Consider the following 16,343-nt stretch of genomic DNA (forward strand, 5'->3'; position numbering starts at 1 on the left):
CGATAGCTGTTCGATTACCGAACCCAATCGAACAGCTATCGAACTTTACGAAAATTTCTTGATAAGTTCGATTTAGTTCGATGAGTTTTCTTTGTTCGATGAAGTTCGATTGATGTTCGATGAGTTCGATTTAAGTTCGATGTGGTTCGATGGTTGTGTCAGATTGATTCTACTTTTCTTTACCTTTCAGAAAATTACGAGGTTGTTTAATCAAAACACAGGCACCGAATGCTTCTTTCTTTAAAGAAAGTAATAAAGATTAAAATCTTTTTTTTTACAAATTAAACGACCAAAGAGCTTGTAAAAGCTCCAGCTTGTCCCATCCGATGGGATGGATACAGGATGGCCCGCGAGAATGGCCCGTGGGCGGCCACCAATACGCCCTCGGAATATAAATAAAAAATTGGGTGGCAAGGTATAAATCGATTTAATCGAACCAATCGAACTTCATCGATCTTAATCGAACTGATCGAACCTCAATCGTATTCATCGAACTGCGATCGAACTATAATCGTATAATCGAACAGTCATCGAACTTTACGAAAGTTTTCCCGGTTCGATAGGTGTTCGATTGGGTTCGGTAATCGAACAGCTATCGTTCGATAGGGTTCGATTAAGTTCGATTAGTTCGATAATCGAACAGTTCGATCGACACCGCCTGGTATTATCAGTTAGGGTTAGGGTTGGAGCTCGAAAAAAGCACTCTTTTGTGATTTTCTCTTAATACAGTCTGGTCTGCAGTTTGTACAATATGAATAGCCATCAGAAACGCTCTTTCGGCATGAATCATCCGTGGCGCAGTGGATAAGGCATTGGGTTTCTAAACATCGGAACTTTGCATTTAGTGGTTTGAATCCAACCGTGGGCGATCTGTCGGTAAGTCATTCAGTAAGTTAGAAAACATAGTAAATAACTCACACAGAACCAGAAAGTCAGAAAAACTGAGATCAAGAGACTGGAAAGTAAGAAATAAGTCCAGATCTGTCTTTCGTCTTTACGAAGAAGCCACGACCGAGAAAGTCTTTGAAATAGCGAGAAAATTTTGAAATTTTAGGCAAGAGAAAATTTTGAAAAAATGAGAGAAATCTTGTTAGAATGAAAATTCAGGAAAAATTATTCTTGAAAGCTACTGTACCGTGAGATTGGTGAGATACCATTTTTGTTTTGATTTAAACTTTGTATTTTAATGACCAGACAGGTCTTTCATTTGACGACCCATGTTCGGGCCTGCTGGTTTATCATCATCCATTGTTAAATATTTTCATTAGACAAATTCAAAGTTCCAAATACCAGTTTGACTCGCAATGTTGTATAACAGTACAAAAAACGATCCAGAAAAATTCTGCTTCGAATAGGAGAAGACCACAAGAAAAGGGAACGGGATATAGAATAAAAAGAAGACCATATTATGTAAGATTCAAAATCATTCTTTTTAATAATTTTCCTAACTTAATTGGAAAATAGATGATTAACTTTTATATTTGAACAATATATATTTGAATAAAGATGAATATTTTTAAATTTTTTTGCCAAAATAAGGAATTTAAAATATAAATATTGGGTCCTGAAATTACACGCGCGATCGTAGCAAGTTTTCGAACATCTGGCCCGAACATGGTCTGAAACTGCGCGGGCCACGCGCAGGCCATTTTTAAAAAGTATTAATCAAGAGGCCCGAACATATTTGGGCCATGCCGTGGGTCGTTTCATTTGAGGGCTATGCATGTTTGCCTCCACTGATGCAAGTTACCCAATCTCACGGTGAGTTGGTGTATTGTTGACATAACTCATCTAATTCTGACACCCTTCTTTAGAAATAGAGGAAGGTTGGAATTGCCGATATATATATTTTGCTTAGTCAATGGGTCAGAGGAGGAAAAAGCCTTCCTTTGACATTTTTATTATTTCTTTCTCTGAAACGAAGGGTGTGGAAATTTGATGTGGGATGTTGACATGGTTAATTTGGAGAACGGGTCAGTATTTTGAATAACTAATTCCTCGCATGACAACAGAAATTTTCTTTAAGGCGGCAATCACAAATATCTTCATTTCGCATGTCGGTCGGTTGGTCGGTCATTGAAATCTTTTTATTTATATACTTCAAGGGAGAAAATTTTTGCAGAACAAATTTCCTGGAAATTAAATTCTGTGAAACACAAATATTCTCAAAATTTAGGACATTATTTTAAACAAAAAATCCTCTCAACCGCAAAATTAAATTCCACAAAACTTCCGAAATTTGAACTGTGAACTGCAAAATTAAATTCCGCAAAACTTTCTTCCTTTAAGGTAGACAATGTAGGCAGAGTCTCGCAGCTATTTACAACACAGCAGTCACATCTTTAACTTAAAGGGATTATCAGCTCAACTCACATTGTTTGTGCCAAACACTCCTTGAGTTAAGTTTGTTCCTGATATATAACAGATTCATATTGTATTTTCATTTTGCATTTTGTTTACAATTCTTTTTTTAGAAAAAAAACAAAAATACAAAAAAGAAATTCAAGAATGATACTAGTAACTCTGCTATTGATAGGAAGCCTGTTTCATCAAGGTGAGCCTGATTTTGTGTTTTGATTTGTGCAGCTCATTAATTCTTCTAGTCTATTTTTCATAGTTATACTTTTCTATAAGAACCCACTTGCTATGGGGCAATTAGCTGAATGATTTGTAAAAAATCTTAACAATGTTTTTTACTCTCTAGCTCATTGTGTTAGTTCTGTAAAACCAGCGAATGAAGCAACATCAATTACAGTACAGAAAGGGGATGATGCTCTATTTCAATGGAACATTGTACTCGAAAATGGTGACCAAGATGTTGGTTTAAAACTTTTAAATGGAACAACAGAATTATGGACTCAGCAAACGGGTAAAGTCAGTGATGCAGGAAAAGAACTTTTGCAAGAAAGATTAAAAGTAGAAAAATCTGTAACAAATTTAAAAGCTACAATCAGAAACGTGGATTTCAATGATTCTTCAATTGAATTGAAACTAACAGGAGCCATTTCTGACAGCGGCTTCAATAAATTAAGTGATGTTGATTCTTCTATTGCATTGAATGTCCAAGGTAAGATGTTTTTTATGAGCCTAGAAATATTAAAAGATGTTTATTGTTTCTTGTTTCTGTGTTTTGCATGCCTGCTTCCAGAAATTAATCGAATGGGGGATAAAATCCAAAGAAAACTGCGAGCTATGACAGGAGGGTAAAGACCCACTCATGTCACTCAAGTGAGTTACGGCATGTCCGAAGTAAAAGTGAAGCAGTTCCACTCACTTTCAAAATGTCAAACATAGCTGAAAAGAAGCGCCTTATGATGTAGATCAACGCGATAGCTGTTAGAAAAATTTAAGTTAAGGCTATAAGAAGTTATATCCCAAAAACCTGTATTATGACGTCATAAACATTACGTAATATTACGTCATTAAACTAAAAATTTGAATATCTCGTGAACTAAAAGCCATATACACGTCAAATTTTAACCATAAATAGATATTGATGTAAGAAAAATTTTGAATTGAAAATTTTTTGAAAAAAATGATGACGTCATTTTTTAGAGCCAAAAATCGAAAATAGCTTAAAATCGCTGACGTCATCATTTTTCAGGAGATTTGAAAATTCTTACGTCTAGAGAATTACGATATATTTATTCTGTCAAAATTTCATATTGATATCATAAACAGTTTTTGAGTTATTCAATTTTTTAATTTAATGATGTAATGTTACGTAATGTTTATGACGTCATAATACAAGTTTTTTGGCTATAACTTCTTATAGCCTCAAGTTAAATTTTTCTAACAGCTATCACGTTGATCTACACCATAAGGCGCTTCTTTCCAGCTATAATTGACATTTTGAAAGTGAGTGGAACTGCTTCACTTTTACTTCGGACATGCCGTAACTCACTTGAGCATGCAATTCCCATTATAAGAGACAACCATCTCCTTTTCTTTGTATATTTTGATTTTCGATTTATTTTGAGAGTTGTTTGAGAGTAATTCAAAAGCCTGTTATCTTATTTTATTTTTCTACATTTTATGGCTTCTCCGTAAATATGGTACTGTAAAAATGTCTTATTAATGGTTATTTCAAAGTCATGAAAATTTGAAAAGCAAAGCATAGCTCTTTCCCAAATAGCTTTCATTATTGTAATTGTCAGCTTTTAAAGTTGATTATACCACAATTTTCTCGTATATTTTGAAAACGCACTCTTACCAAATTGGTAAAATATAAAATTGTACCTATAGTGTTATAATATAGATTTCCTGGGCTGTACCAAAATTTTGGTAATTGAATTTGGTTACGGATCTTTTCCTATTATAGCAGCAGCTAATTTGGCATGAATTCTTTGTAATTTTTTTAATTTTGATGTTAATCTTTTGCATCCAAAATCACTAAAAGCAACTTGCAAAAGGTAAGCATTATTCTTCTCAGTAAATTATACACGTTAATCAAATTATTGAGTTTTTAAAAATGACGGATGACACATTCTGTACTCATAACTTCTGTTTTTGTTAGGTGGACCAGTCTATTGTGGTGCACAGCTTAAATCTAGTTATAATATCGGACTCAATGCCAGACGAAAATATGAATTATGCATTGAAAGTAACCCAGCACCAGAAATAACTTACAAATTTCCGAGTGATGTAGAAGAGGGTGTCAAAGGAATTGTAACAGGACCAAGTTGGGACCACCAATACACAGCAAGCTTTGAGCTTCCATCTGTAACTGCAGAAAACTGTGGCAAGGAGATGTCATACACAGTTACAACACCCAATTTACAAGGAAGTACACCTTTAACAGGAAAAGCAACTTTAACATTGACAGGTATGTATGTGATTTTTATCTCAGATTTTTCAGAGAAACTTGTTAAATAAACTATTTTTTGTGGGACCAGCAGGAGTGGTTTCCTGAAAAAAAGGAATGCATAGAAAATTGAGAGAATTCATGCGCAAAAACGAGTTTGCCATCGCCATAAACTTGAGTTTGCCATAAACTTGAACTGCAAAATTTAGAATTACAGATACCCTTCTTATATAATACAACTAATTTTACAATTCTACTTTATAGACCTACCATTAGATGTCACCATTTCCACCTTTTCATACGAGTATGGGATCCCAACAGTAATGTGGAGAAAAATTGAAGCTGGATTATGCAGTGACAATATTGTTTATTATATGGAAGTCAGTAACCAAACAGCCATTATATCCAAAGGACCTTTGAATGGAACCTCTCAAGTAGTAGATGAGTTAGGTAATGAACCAAAAGAAGTTGTTATGTGGGCTGAATATGACGGTCCAACTGGAAAGAAGACTGGGCAACGAGTGACATTTGGATTTACCAAGACTACAACTACGACTACCACAACAACCACCACAGGTTAAGCATTGCTGATCTTAAACTTTCTAGCGCAATACACCTATCAACCTTGATGATTAGGGTTTGAGTTTAAGGAATGTCATCAAGATGTCTTTAAGGAAATCAATGCAATGACTTAAGACATTATGACGTTAATCCTACCTGGTAACTCTAACCTTACTCTTTTTTCCTGCTTTAATAAGGGAGACAGGTGAATTGAAAGTTTCTACTAATAATCTGTAATAGGCTGGATGATATGCATTATTACTAGCACCCTGTGTTTCAGTTTGTTTAGCCGTTTAGCCCTTATACAACCCTACTATTTAGAGGTTTCAGAAGATAAAATAGATTACCAAGCTTGTTTGCTTCTTTCCAGTTTCAAGTGTTTTATTACAGTGTTTATATATAAGTTTGACAGTAGTACAAGAATTGAGTCATCATTTTTTAATGGACAAGCTGGAAAGTACAGAGGTATGTAAATTTGCTAGTTTAGTTAGCCTTAATAAAGCCTCCAATCAGCTTATTTTGAATAAATTTGATAAGGAAGATACCAGTATGAGAAGTCCTTAATGATAGTTGAGATATTCCCTAATTCATTTTATATTTGGAAATATGCTTTTGTCGTTTTTTGTTATTCTTCATTGCCCCTTTTGAATGTGTGATGTTCATTCTTCTAGTGAAACCTGCTGTGCCAGTCGCCAATGATCCTGCCAAAGACGATGACAATTTGGGACTAATTGTTGGCGGTGCTGTTGGCGGTGTAATTGTTCTTGCAGTCATTATCATCATTGTTGTGATTCTAATGCGTAGAAAGAAAAGTAAGCATGCATGTCCTTTAATTTCCTTGAACATGAACACGCATGAACATGGCTTGGATATGTTTTACAAGAGTTGATTGAAACTTTTTTTTTAAATGTTTTTGGAGCAAGTAGCCCCTTTTGAATTTGGTGTGATATGTGAAAAAAAAATATGATAGTTTTACAAAAGAAAAGAGAAAGTTTGCTCTAGCCTTTGTTTTTTCTATTTGAATTTTCTAGCAGCAAAACACGACTCCATTGATAACTCTACTAATGTTAACGAAAATCCTAATGCTGAATTTAAACGCGGTAAGAGTTTTTACTGAACTTACTGCACACAGACAATGAAATACTAACCATACCAAATCTAACAATGCACCATTTTATGCATGTCGACAGATTATTTTTGCACCAAAGTTTTACTATTCCACTATCACACACATTTGGGGCTTCTTGTCCCAAAATTAACTTGCATGACAATCTTTTTTTTTAATTTTTATGGCATGGGTTTGCATGAGGTATTATACAAAATAACCTGGATGTTTAACACTAATTGTCCCCTTAGTATCACAGTTTTGTATTAATTTCTTCTCTTTTCTTTATTCAGGTGCACAAAAAGATGGGTAAGAAAGAATGAGACAAATCAAAACTTATTTCCAAATTGTTCTAAGTCATCTTTTGATTCAATTTCAATTTTGTTTTGTTTTGCACATTGTTAATTTTTATTATTACTTTTAAATGGAATCTTGATAAATATTCTGTATTAAAATTTCAAACTGAATGATCTAAGAAATAACAATTTAAAATATATTCCTTGCTTTTTCAGACATACTGAAATTCCTCTTAACCAATGGAGAGAGGTATGTTTATGTGTTGTTTTCTTTTCATAATGACACTTCAGTACTCTAAAGAAGGATATTAAGTTTAAGATTTCTGCAGGAAATTCTAACGCAGCCCCAAAAACATTATAAGCATTTCAAAGTGACAGGCACATCAGCCCAGCCCCATCCATAATTATGAACTGACTAGCTTGTAAATTTTAACTTAGCTGGATGTACATCCAGGTAGTTAAGCCTAGAAAAGATCACTTTTTTTTTCATATTCACAGCCTTTATGAACCAGAAATTATCAATCCTAAATTTATGTATTATCAACAGATAGACTAATCAAGTTGCTTCTCTTTTTCAGAATGATTATGAGCCAGTATCAAACAACTCAACTGCCAAACGACAAGGAGAGGATGATCCTAATCACGCCATTTATTCTGAATTGGGTCCTGGTGGCCGTGTTGGGCCCAAGCCGACACCGGCCTCATCAGATTACGCTGAAGTGAAGGTAGATGATTATGGTATGCCAATTACCGGTGAAACTAGGGAACCGGCTGAAACAACACTTTACGACCAAGTCAAGAGAAACTCTGATGATTTTGATGATGGAGTTATTGTCTAGTTGTGAAATGTTGTTTTGATATAAAAACTTGTACTAAGTTTTGTACTTGCATTATTGGTTGGCTTCCAAACTAATGGATGGTTGTTCGCACTTTTGCATTGTTCCGTGGTCATCTCCGGGGACAAATGTCAATGGTTTGAATGAAACATATGCACGACTTTGTGGGATCGGTTCATTGTTGTAAAAAGACTTACTGCTGTTGTTTTTCGCAGATTCTCACATCTTTCCATAAAAACATTATGAAACTTCCTTAGAAAGGTTATTCTGTTAGAAACAGCAATGTTGTGAAATGTTAGTATTAATTTTAGAGAAAAAAAGGATTTTAAGTTATTATTTTTTTTGTTCAATTAGTTTGATATGTGGACTAAAATATTTTATATGGATTTTATGAAAACTGATGTTTATAACCAAAGCATAATTTCAAGTGTTTGAGTTCAAGGACTGACTAAGGAATCCTTTTTAACTTTTTTCAAACTATTGATTTTTTTAATTAAAATGTATAAGACTTTTCTTAATGAACAAATTTGTGACCAACAGATGACTTTTAAATGCCTGATTTGCATTGACTTTGATTGTCAGTTTGTTGTTTTTGAATACAATATGTTTAGACACGCATTTATGGTGGCCCATGAGTATCAAATTTATTTTAGTGATACTGATGGGCCACCATATATAACATAAACTGGTTGATAATTATTTTTTATAACGGTGTTTGTACTAAAGTGCTTCTCTTTTTTCTACTATACATAGTTTGCACTATACTGTTTTATTTTTTAAATATTTAAAACTAAAGTTATTTTTTGTGGTACTTAGTTTTAGTTTTGAGGGAGTTGATTGTTATTCCTAAGTTTTCTTACAAAGTAACTTCTCTCGGGATTTTAAATCTCAGTCTTTCTGACATTTCGAGTTTTCTTAGAAGTTTTCCTCATCGCAAAATATTTAGTTTGAGCCTGAAATTAACTACTTATACATATATGTTAAATAAAACGTGTATCACTTGATCATGAATTTTTTAATCAATTATTTTTTATTATAAATGATGATTTTCATATTTTGTTGTACAGAATTAAATTTTGTTTTTTTTTGCTTCGCCAATTTATTTTCAACACTTTTAAAATATGTTATACTGTTTATGACCATGTTTGTAATTAATTTTGTTTTCTTCCAAAAAATGATGATTTTTTTCGTTTGTTTCTAATTCAAATATATATTTTATAATTTAACATTTAAAAATTATTTTTTCATCAATTTGATTTACCTGACCTTCATTACAGCTCCCAAAGGTAAAGAAGTAGCATTTCATACTTCGAGACACTTTTGCAATAGAGATTTTTTATCTGTCTTTTATCAGATCAAAAAAATTTATTCTTCAGCTTTTTTGCTATCATGGATCTGATTTCCTCAATTTTTCGTCTACCCTATTACTCTGTGAACCTTCACCTCTATTTATATATTTTCAGTAGGCTCTAGGTAAATTTTATGTTACATTACCAGTTTGATAAGGTATGAAAAAGTTTCATTTTTATGTGTAGCTGAATGAAATTCCAAGGTTGAATTTTCTAAAAAAAATCTATTCATGATATGCACCAATTGCAATGTCTTTCACGGACCCAAAAGCTTATTGGTTGAAAGTAACGTATCGACTGGTTTTACGTCACTTACAACCAATTAGCTGTTGGGTCCACGTGATGTAATATGAGAAGATGTAATGGTGCATTTCATAAATTCGAAATAATTATCACCATTTCAGTCTCAATGTTTTCTAGTACTCATGATATCCACCACTGCAATGACTTCACGAAATTATGCAATTTTTCTGTTTTTGTTCCACCCAATACGTCACTTTTTCTATTGTTTAAGTGACGTACTGGGTGGAAAATTTTAAAAGTTCTCAGAGGACACTCCAGTGGTGCATATCATGAATAGTCAGAAAACCTTAACCTTGGAATTTTCCTGTTTGTGTTGAAGCCAAACTTTCCATTAAATTTTTGTTGAAAAGTTTCGGCAAATTTAATTGATTGGGAATTAACTGCCCGCTTTTTAATATTCACTAATATTTTCCAAAGAAATAGCGCGTAGCTGCTTTTGATACAAGTTGAAAAACATTTGATGAAAACATTTGTTGAAAACAATTTAAATTTTGACAGGCTTCACATGTATAAACAGGGGACCAGTTATACCTATAATGAAACCTACTCAAGCCTTTATGTAGGTCTTAATACTATTTTAACTGTATTTTTACCAATGACGAGAACAAATTACTGAAACCTGTTTATAACGTGAAGTCTTTCTTTTTTGCTCTTCTCGAAAAATCTAATAAAATGAACGAACATTTTTTTAAGTTCTATTTCTATATTTTCCATAAAAATAGGATGATTTTAATCCAAAACTCTTTAAAACTCAAACTTTGAAGTTATAAAAATTATTTGAAAATCCTGAAATAATAAAACTTCAGTAAAGCAGCTGCGCGCTTTTTTTTTTCCGGGAAATCATTTTTGGCGAGACAAGGAAGTGACGTCAAGATTTTCCGTCTTGTAGAAATACCATTCTTTACTGTTATCTCGATAATCCAAATAAGTTTAACTCGTTGCTATGGTAACAATTCTCTTTGCATTATTTCAGTCGAAACACCAAGTCCACCACCATCGGGTGATGATCCAGAATCTGGTGGATCCAATGCTGGTGCAATAGCTGGAGGAGTTATTGGTGCTATCATAGTACTTGTCATCATTGTCGGAGTTGTTTATTATTGCAAGGCCCACAAAAGTAGGTACAAAGACTCCTATCTTAATAAAATCTTATTCAAATTTAACCTCGAATTAAGGCAAGAACATGTGAAAACAACTTGCTGGCAAAACTCCTCTCAGCTGAATAGTATTTCTGTACTTTTCAGCCACTGATTTGATTATCGATTCTCTCTCTTTACAGCATCCACCAGTCACCGATCCAGGAGTAATTACGGGTATGAATTATAACTAAGTTTTGTCAGTCATTTTGCTTATCATTTTCTCAGTTTAAAGAAGGTTTTGTGTTTTTTAACAATTGCTCTTTGGTCAGCTTCAGCAATTCCCTCAAGTTCTATCGCATAGGACTATATGAATGAGCTTAGGATTTGTTCAACCAAAGCAAAAAAAACCTGAATGGCGCGAAGCAACGAGTCGAAAGATAGGATCGGTACCGAATATTGGGAAATACACGTAGGCGGTTTTTGTATATTTTATTCTGGAACTTTTCACATAATACTTTGTTTGTTTTGTTTGTACATAGTACCCTCCCTCCATTCAGTAATAGTCACATGTGGTAAAAATATCTAAAAGTGGTTGCTGCTGATATGAGAATAAAATAATAGTCTTGTTGCATAAGGTTGGCTGCTCTTTATATATAATATAGAGAACATTTGTCCCTATCTAGTTCGATCTTTAAGGACTAAGAATTTTATTCGAATTATAAAAATATTCTTAACATGTTCTTATTTTCACCATTTTGTGAGCAATTTTGTCCATTATTTTGAGAAATTGGGTGCTTTAGATTCCCCAAAGCCTTAAAATGATCTTAACTCGTTCTTAACATTTCTGCTATCGATCCCTTATGTTCTTATATAGTTTGTTCTCGTAAAAAGGTGTACTATGCGGCAGGTGATCTAATGTCAACATATTTCTGTATTTAATTGCGGGTACGTCATTGGCACTGACGAAGCATTAACTTTATTTATAACAACCGATGAAAAAGCCACAAACAAAATGACGTTATGACAAGGAAATTAGAAAGAATTTTAATAATGAGTCCTTGATTGATTGCTTTTAATTAATTACTTCCGTGCACGGTGTGATTGATTAGTTAGCTGTTTTCTAATGAATGCTATTAGCTATTAGCCTGGATACTGCAGTTAATGATAGCCTCGTTAATAAGGTCTTTGAAAGGGAAATTTATCAAGGCAAATATCCATCAGGAATAAAAACAAGCTATTACGCTTTTAGGTCCCCGTAAAGAACACTCGTGGGCAGCTAATTGCATTTGTCGTAAGGCCCATACAGTATCGGCCTTGCAAGTTATGCGTATGAGAAAGTTCCCTGGGAAATGAGAAAGTTTATGTAATCTAATCCTTTTTCTTTTCTTCAGGGCCAACGGAGGAGAATTCGAGTACACTAAGAATGAAAGACAAGATGTTGTAAGTCCTTTAAAAATGCTTGATTCCTGGTCTAGTAAAGTTATTTATAATATCAATTCTTCAAATAGATTTACCTTCCCTGCATCTTAAGCTCGTGATAATTTGTCTACTTTTATGCCTATTTTTAGACTTTTTGAAAAATTTTAAAACTTTAAAAAACCCCATGATTCTTTTTTTTTGGATCTACTGATCTCTTTCTTAAATTAATTGGGGTCTTTTATCAGGGCGCCTAGTAGTGTTTCATGGTTTCACAGTATTTTTGTTTTCCTTTTTGCAGCCTCAGTATGAGAGACCAGAAAACGTAGTTCCGCCTTCCACCCAAACTGATGGCGGTGCACAACAGCAACCACAGCGTCAAAAATATGACGAATTAGGACCAGGCGGTCGCGTTGGACCGCGTGATCATGTTGTCCATTCGAAGTATGCGGAAGTGAAACAAGAAGAAGACTATGGAGAATCGGATCAACATGAAGATGAAGAAGGAAATTTGGTCAGCGATAGTGTTATCGTATGAGTAACACTTCATGTGAACTCTTTCCTTAATCTCTCTTTTTCTCCATCTCTTACTTGCCTCAAAACTTTGTTTCAGTCTTTCATCTAATGTCCGTTACGTTAAAGTGATGCCAGATGCTAGGTATTGGCTGAGACGACGTATTCTGCCTATTTTGCTACGGTAAATAATGGTAACCCTTTTCCTTGTTGGCCTTTCTCCTTCTATTGTAGCCTAGAATTTCTCTTTTGGTCCAACTGGTTCAAACACTAGCTTCCCCAGGTTCAATGAATAGTTTTGATTTGGTTCATAATATATCCGTATAATATAGTTTGTATCATATTTTTGTTTACATTATTACATGTACAAATTGTTTGTGTATGTATCAGTTTTCTAGTTCTTATTACTATCATTCTCTTTGTTTTCATGCTCATCATCGTATGACGTTCGAAAGGAAATATGTGAGACAGTCTGTACCGATGTGTATGAATATCACTTTCAAAAATAAAACCAATAGCTGCAATAGTGACACAAGATTTTTGAAATTTTCGCAAGAGAATTCAGCTGCAATTCATATCATCTGACCAACTTTGCTTTTTTTTAATAAAAGCAGAAAAAATGAGAACAATTAAGAACACTGATGAAGAATACTGAGCCTCGTATTCCTAAATTACAAGCATAATAGTAAAAGTAGTAAAAATGGAGTATAAAGGCTTAAAACGTAAATTTTGACCCAAAAATAAGAACAGGTTAGGAACAATTTGAGGCTCCAAGTATCAGTGTAAGAACTTTAACAAGTGTACATTAACTTTTCTGTGAACTTTATTTAAGGATTTTTTTTTTTGTTGGAAAAAACGATAATTTCACCCCTTGGTTAAAAATATTGTAGACCTTTATTAGAGAGGCGATGTGGATCTCCATTGTAGATAACGTAGTTCTTGAGGTTAAGAGATTTCGAATTTTTCTTTCTCCCATAGAATATTTTGTTTTAAATAATCTGCCATGTCTCTCAAAATTATGTTCCTTTAAGATTATTTTCATAATTTAACACCATTTTATTTTTAAATTCGCACGAAATGTTATACTTTGATATGTAAACTTCTTCAATATAACCCCCAACCTAGTCGCTTTAGAAGTTAAAGGTTACCATTTCAAGTACTAGTATTGTAGATGTTTTTAGCATCTGATCCTTATCTTAACAGGCCACCAACATCTGGAAACTTTAGTTTTTTTAAATCAGAGTTGGATTTTTATTTTAACTCATATTGTTCCATTTTTGGGTGTTTATATCCAGCTAAAATGATGCCCTTTTTAGATTTGAAAATACTCAAGTTTAAGAAACACAACTATTTAGTATCTTAAGGGAACTTATTTTGGCGGGAACTAATTTTGGCGAGTGAGCATGATATTTAATTTTGGCGGGAACTAATTTTGGCGAGCGGCGAAAATCTTAAAAAATTTTAATTTTGGTGGGAACCAATTTTGGCGAATGACAGCGTAAATCTGTTCTATTTTGTCTTATTTTGAGCAATTTTGATGAATTTCAGGGATTATTTAGGCAAGGAAACAAAAAAATTAATTTTGGCAGGAACTTATTTTGGCGAGTGAGCATAATATTTAATTTTGGCGGGAACTAATTTTGGCGAATTTTGTCTAAATTCGCCAAATCCGCCAAAATTAGTTCCCGCCAAAATAAGTTCCCTTAAGGTATAATCAAAATTCTAATAAGTAAGGGTTTCCAACAGTCTCGCTGAATAGTATACTGTATATTACATACTTTTTAAAGTTCATCAAATTAACATTTTCTCTACTAATAATGTAATCAATTTATTTGTGAACCAACTCATCAGTAAACTGTATAAAATCATAGTTAACAATATTAGTTAGGTTATATCTTTTAGAAGAATTTTCAAATATCAGCTTCACAAGCTTCAATACTTTGTAACTATAAATGATATCATTTATTTATCCTCTTGAAAGTGGGCGTGGTCATATTAAAGTATCAATTATGATGGGTTTATTGCCTCTTTTGCACTTGAACCTTTTTTCCCTCTCTTCAGATCCCGCCAAAGTAAATGCTTAATGGTCAATACTATACTCAGTAATTATGTATTGTCAATTTGCCATACATAAAATCTTAAATTATAGTCTTAAAAGTTAAAATACTTAGAAATCGTTGTGTTATTGTATTTTGTCTCTATATCGTTAAGCCTCTGTATGTATATACAGCTTAATGTTAGCAGGGAAATTTCCTTTTGCCATTTATTTAAAAAATGTATCATTTATAGGACTTAACTGTGACTTAACAAGATTAAGGAAGTCTTTGGTCTTGATCTTTAATTGGCTTTCATTCACATTGTTCGCTATGTTTAACTTTGTGATTTTGACGATTTTGAGATTTCCTTAAGACAAACAACTTATAGTATTGTGTTGGTCTGATGTTTACCGTAAAATGCTTTCCCTAAGAACATATGAGGATTGAGTCATTCCTCACATTCAATTTTTCCAGAGGGCATTTTTTCAAAGTGGAATAACCAAAAATGATCTGCTGGTCACTTGAAGGGACCTTTAAATTTAAACAACCCAAAAAATATTCCCTTAAAATGAATTATTTGGATTTTTAATTTGATTTCGTTCCTAAATCTTTTATTTTGAACTGACAAGCTTGAATTTTCTTGAACAAATTTGTTTTAGCACGGCGCTATATGTCAAAAGGAGATAGTACAAAAGTTCTTCGAAAGGTGATAATGGAAATTCAATTATTAAATTTCTAGTTTCTATTCTTTGCTTTTTTTTCTATATAAAAATTGTTATTTAAAATTTATGAATGAGAGTACGTGCGAAAAACAATCCTTTGAATGAAGGAAGGAAGCTAATTTAATTTTGATTTTGATTTTTCATACAATCCACGTTCACTCGACAAAATTTCTACAGCTCCTGATGAAATGTTTTCTTATTTTCTGACAGTTGAAGTCCGTTGCTATAGTGTTTACGTAACACGGCTTGTCACCAATTGTCTTTCAATTAGATATCAATCTTTATTTGAATCATTTTTCGTCATCAAAACTTGAGTGAATCACCTTTTGTTTATAAATGCCAAAAATATTTGAGTATCTCTTTCTGTAACAAGAGCCGTATTCATTTATTTTTTTTCTCTTCTCATTTAATTAATTCGGGGGTTGAGTAAACGAGACAAAACGCGGGATTTTATGGAAACGCGTTTACTATTACTCAAAACAAACAAACGACTTCGTCAATCCCTGGTCAGCGTATCAACTCTCGAGTATTATGGAGATAATCACATCACTTCCCTAGCAATCTTATTTGTGAAAAGCTGAATTTTTTTTAAAATACTTTTTTAATTTTATTTTTACAAATCATTGTTTTTCTGAAACACTTTTGAGATTCTTTTCTCGAATTTATTTCTGAGTTCTTTTTTTCTGAAAACTTTGTTGGAATTCTTTTTTCGAATTTATCTCTTTTTTTTCTGAAAATATTTTTTGAAATTCTTTTTCTCAAATCATTTCTGGATTTCTTTCTGAAAACTTTTTTGAGATTCTTTTTCGGATACATTTCTGAGTTTTTTTTACTGAAAACTTTTTTGAGGTTTTTTTTTCGAATTTATTTCTCACTCTCAGTTTTTTTTCTAAAAACTTCTTGAGATTCTTTTTTAGAATTTATTTCGAATTCTTTTTTCTGAAAACTTATTTGAATTTCTTTTTTTGAATTTATTTCAACTTTTTTTCTGAATTTTATTTTAAAATTCTTTTTCTCAAATCATTTCTGAGTTTGTTTTTTCTGAAAGGATTTTTGAAATTCTTTTTCTCAAATAATTGCTGAGATTTTTTTTTAGGAAAACTTTTTTGAGATTCTTTTTTCGAATTTACTTCTAATTTTCTTTTCTGAAAACTTTTTTGGAATTCTTTTATCGAATTGATGCGCTCACCAGATCTACTTTGACCAGAAAGTCTGGGTTTTAAATTTAGCCGACCTCGTGCGTGCATATAAAATACCTCATTCTCTAGTAACGGTTCTTTCGAACATCGTCAGTCTTGGTTCCCGCCCTGCCTCCAACACCTT

At 32.8% G+C, this 16,343-nt stretch overlaps 1 protein-coding gene across 3 annotated transcripts; it reads left to right on the forward strand.

The window, feature by feature from the left end:
• Nucleotides 1-2,474: 2,474 nt before the first annotated feature.
• Nucleotides 2,475-14,303, forward strand: LOC136810576 (uncharacterized). 3 transcript variants are annotated; one of them, XM_067067136.1, is made up of 9 exons: nt 2,475-2,554; nt 2,705-3,067; nt 4,517-4,825; nt 5,069-5,380; nt 6,037-6,177; nt 6,397-6,465; nt 6,764-6,779; nt 6,983-7,016; nt 7,345-7,975. In XM_067067136.1, exons 1-9 carry the CDS (start codon nt 2,509-2,511, stop codon nt 7,603-7,605), a joined length of 1,551 nt encoding a protein of 516 aa, XP_066923237.1. In that variant the 5' UTR covers nt 2,475-2,508; the 3' UTR covers nt 7,606-7,975. The 3 variants fall into 3 exon arrangements, with proteins under 3 accessions (XP_066923237.1, XP_066923238.1, XP_066923239.1); XM_067067137.1 differs by lacking the exons at nt 6,037-6,177; nt 6,397-6,465; nt 6,764-6,779; nt 6,983-7,016; nt 7,345-7,975 and adding exons at nt 10,228-10,371; nt 10,534-10,567; nt 11,725-11,773; nt 12,051-14,303; XM_067067138.1 differs by lacking the exon at nt 6,397-6,465.
• The last annotated feature ends 2,040 nt before the right edge of the window (nt 14,304-16,343 follow it).

Source organism: Clytia hemisphaerica, unplaced genomic scaffold (genome assembly GCF_902728285.1).
Source record: "Clytia hemisphaerica strain Z4C2 unplaced genomic scaffold, Clytia hemisphaerica genome assembly, whole genome shotgun sequence".
NCBI classification, from domain to species: domain Eukaryota; kingdom Metazoa; phylum Cnidaria; class Hydrozoa; order Leptothecata; family Clytiidae; genus Clytia; species Clytia hemisphaerica.

Bases quoted from the DNA above. Each gene is read 5' to 3' on its own strand.
- LOC136810576 (XM_067067136.1), top strand. From the start codon at position 2,509: ATGATACTAGTAACTCTGCTATTGATAGGAAGCCTGTTTCATCAAG. The intron at 3,068-4,516 runs GTAAGATGTTTT...TGTTTTTGTTAG, and splicing joins TATTGCATTGAATGTCCAAG to GTGGACCAGTCTATTGTGGT. The intron at 7,017-7,344 runs GTATGTTTATGT...TCTCTTTTTCAG, and splicing joins CTCTTAACCAATGGAGAGAG to AATGATTATGAGCCAGTATC.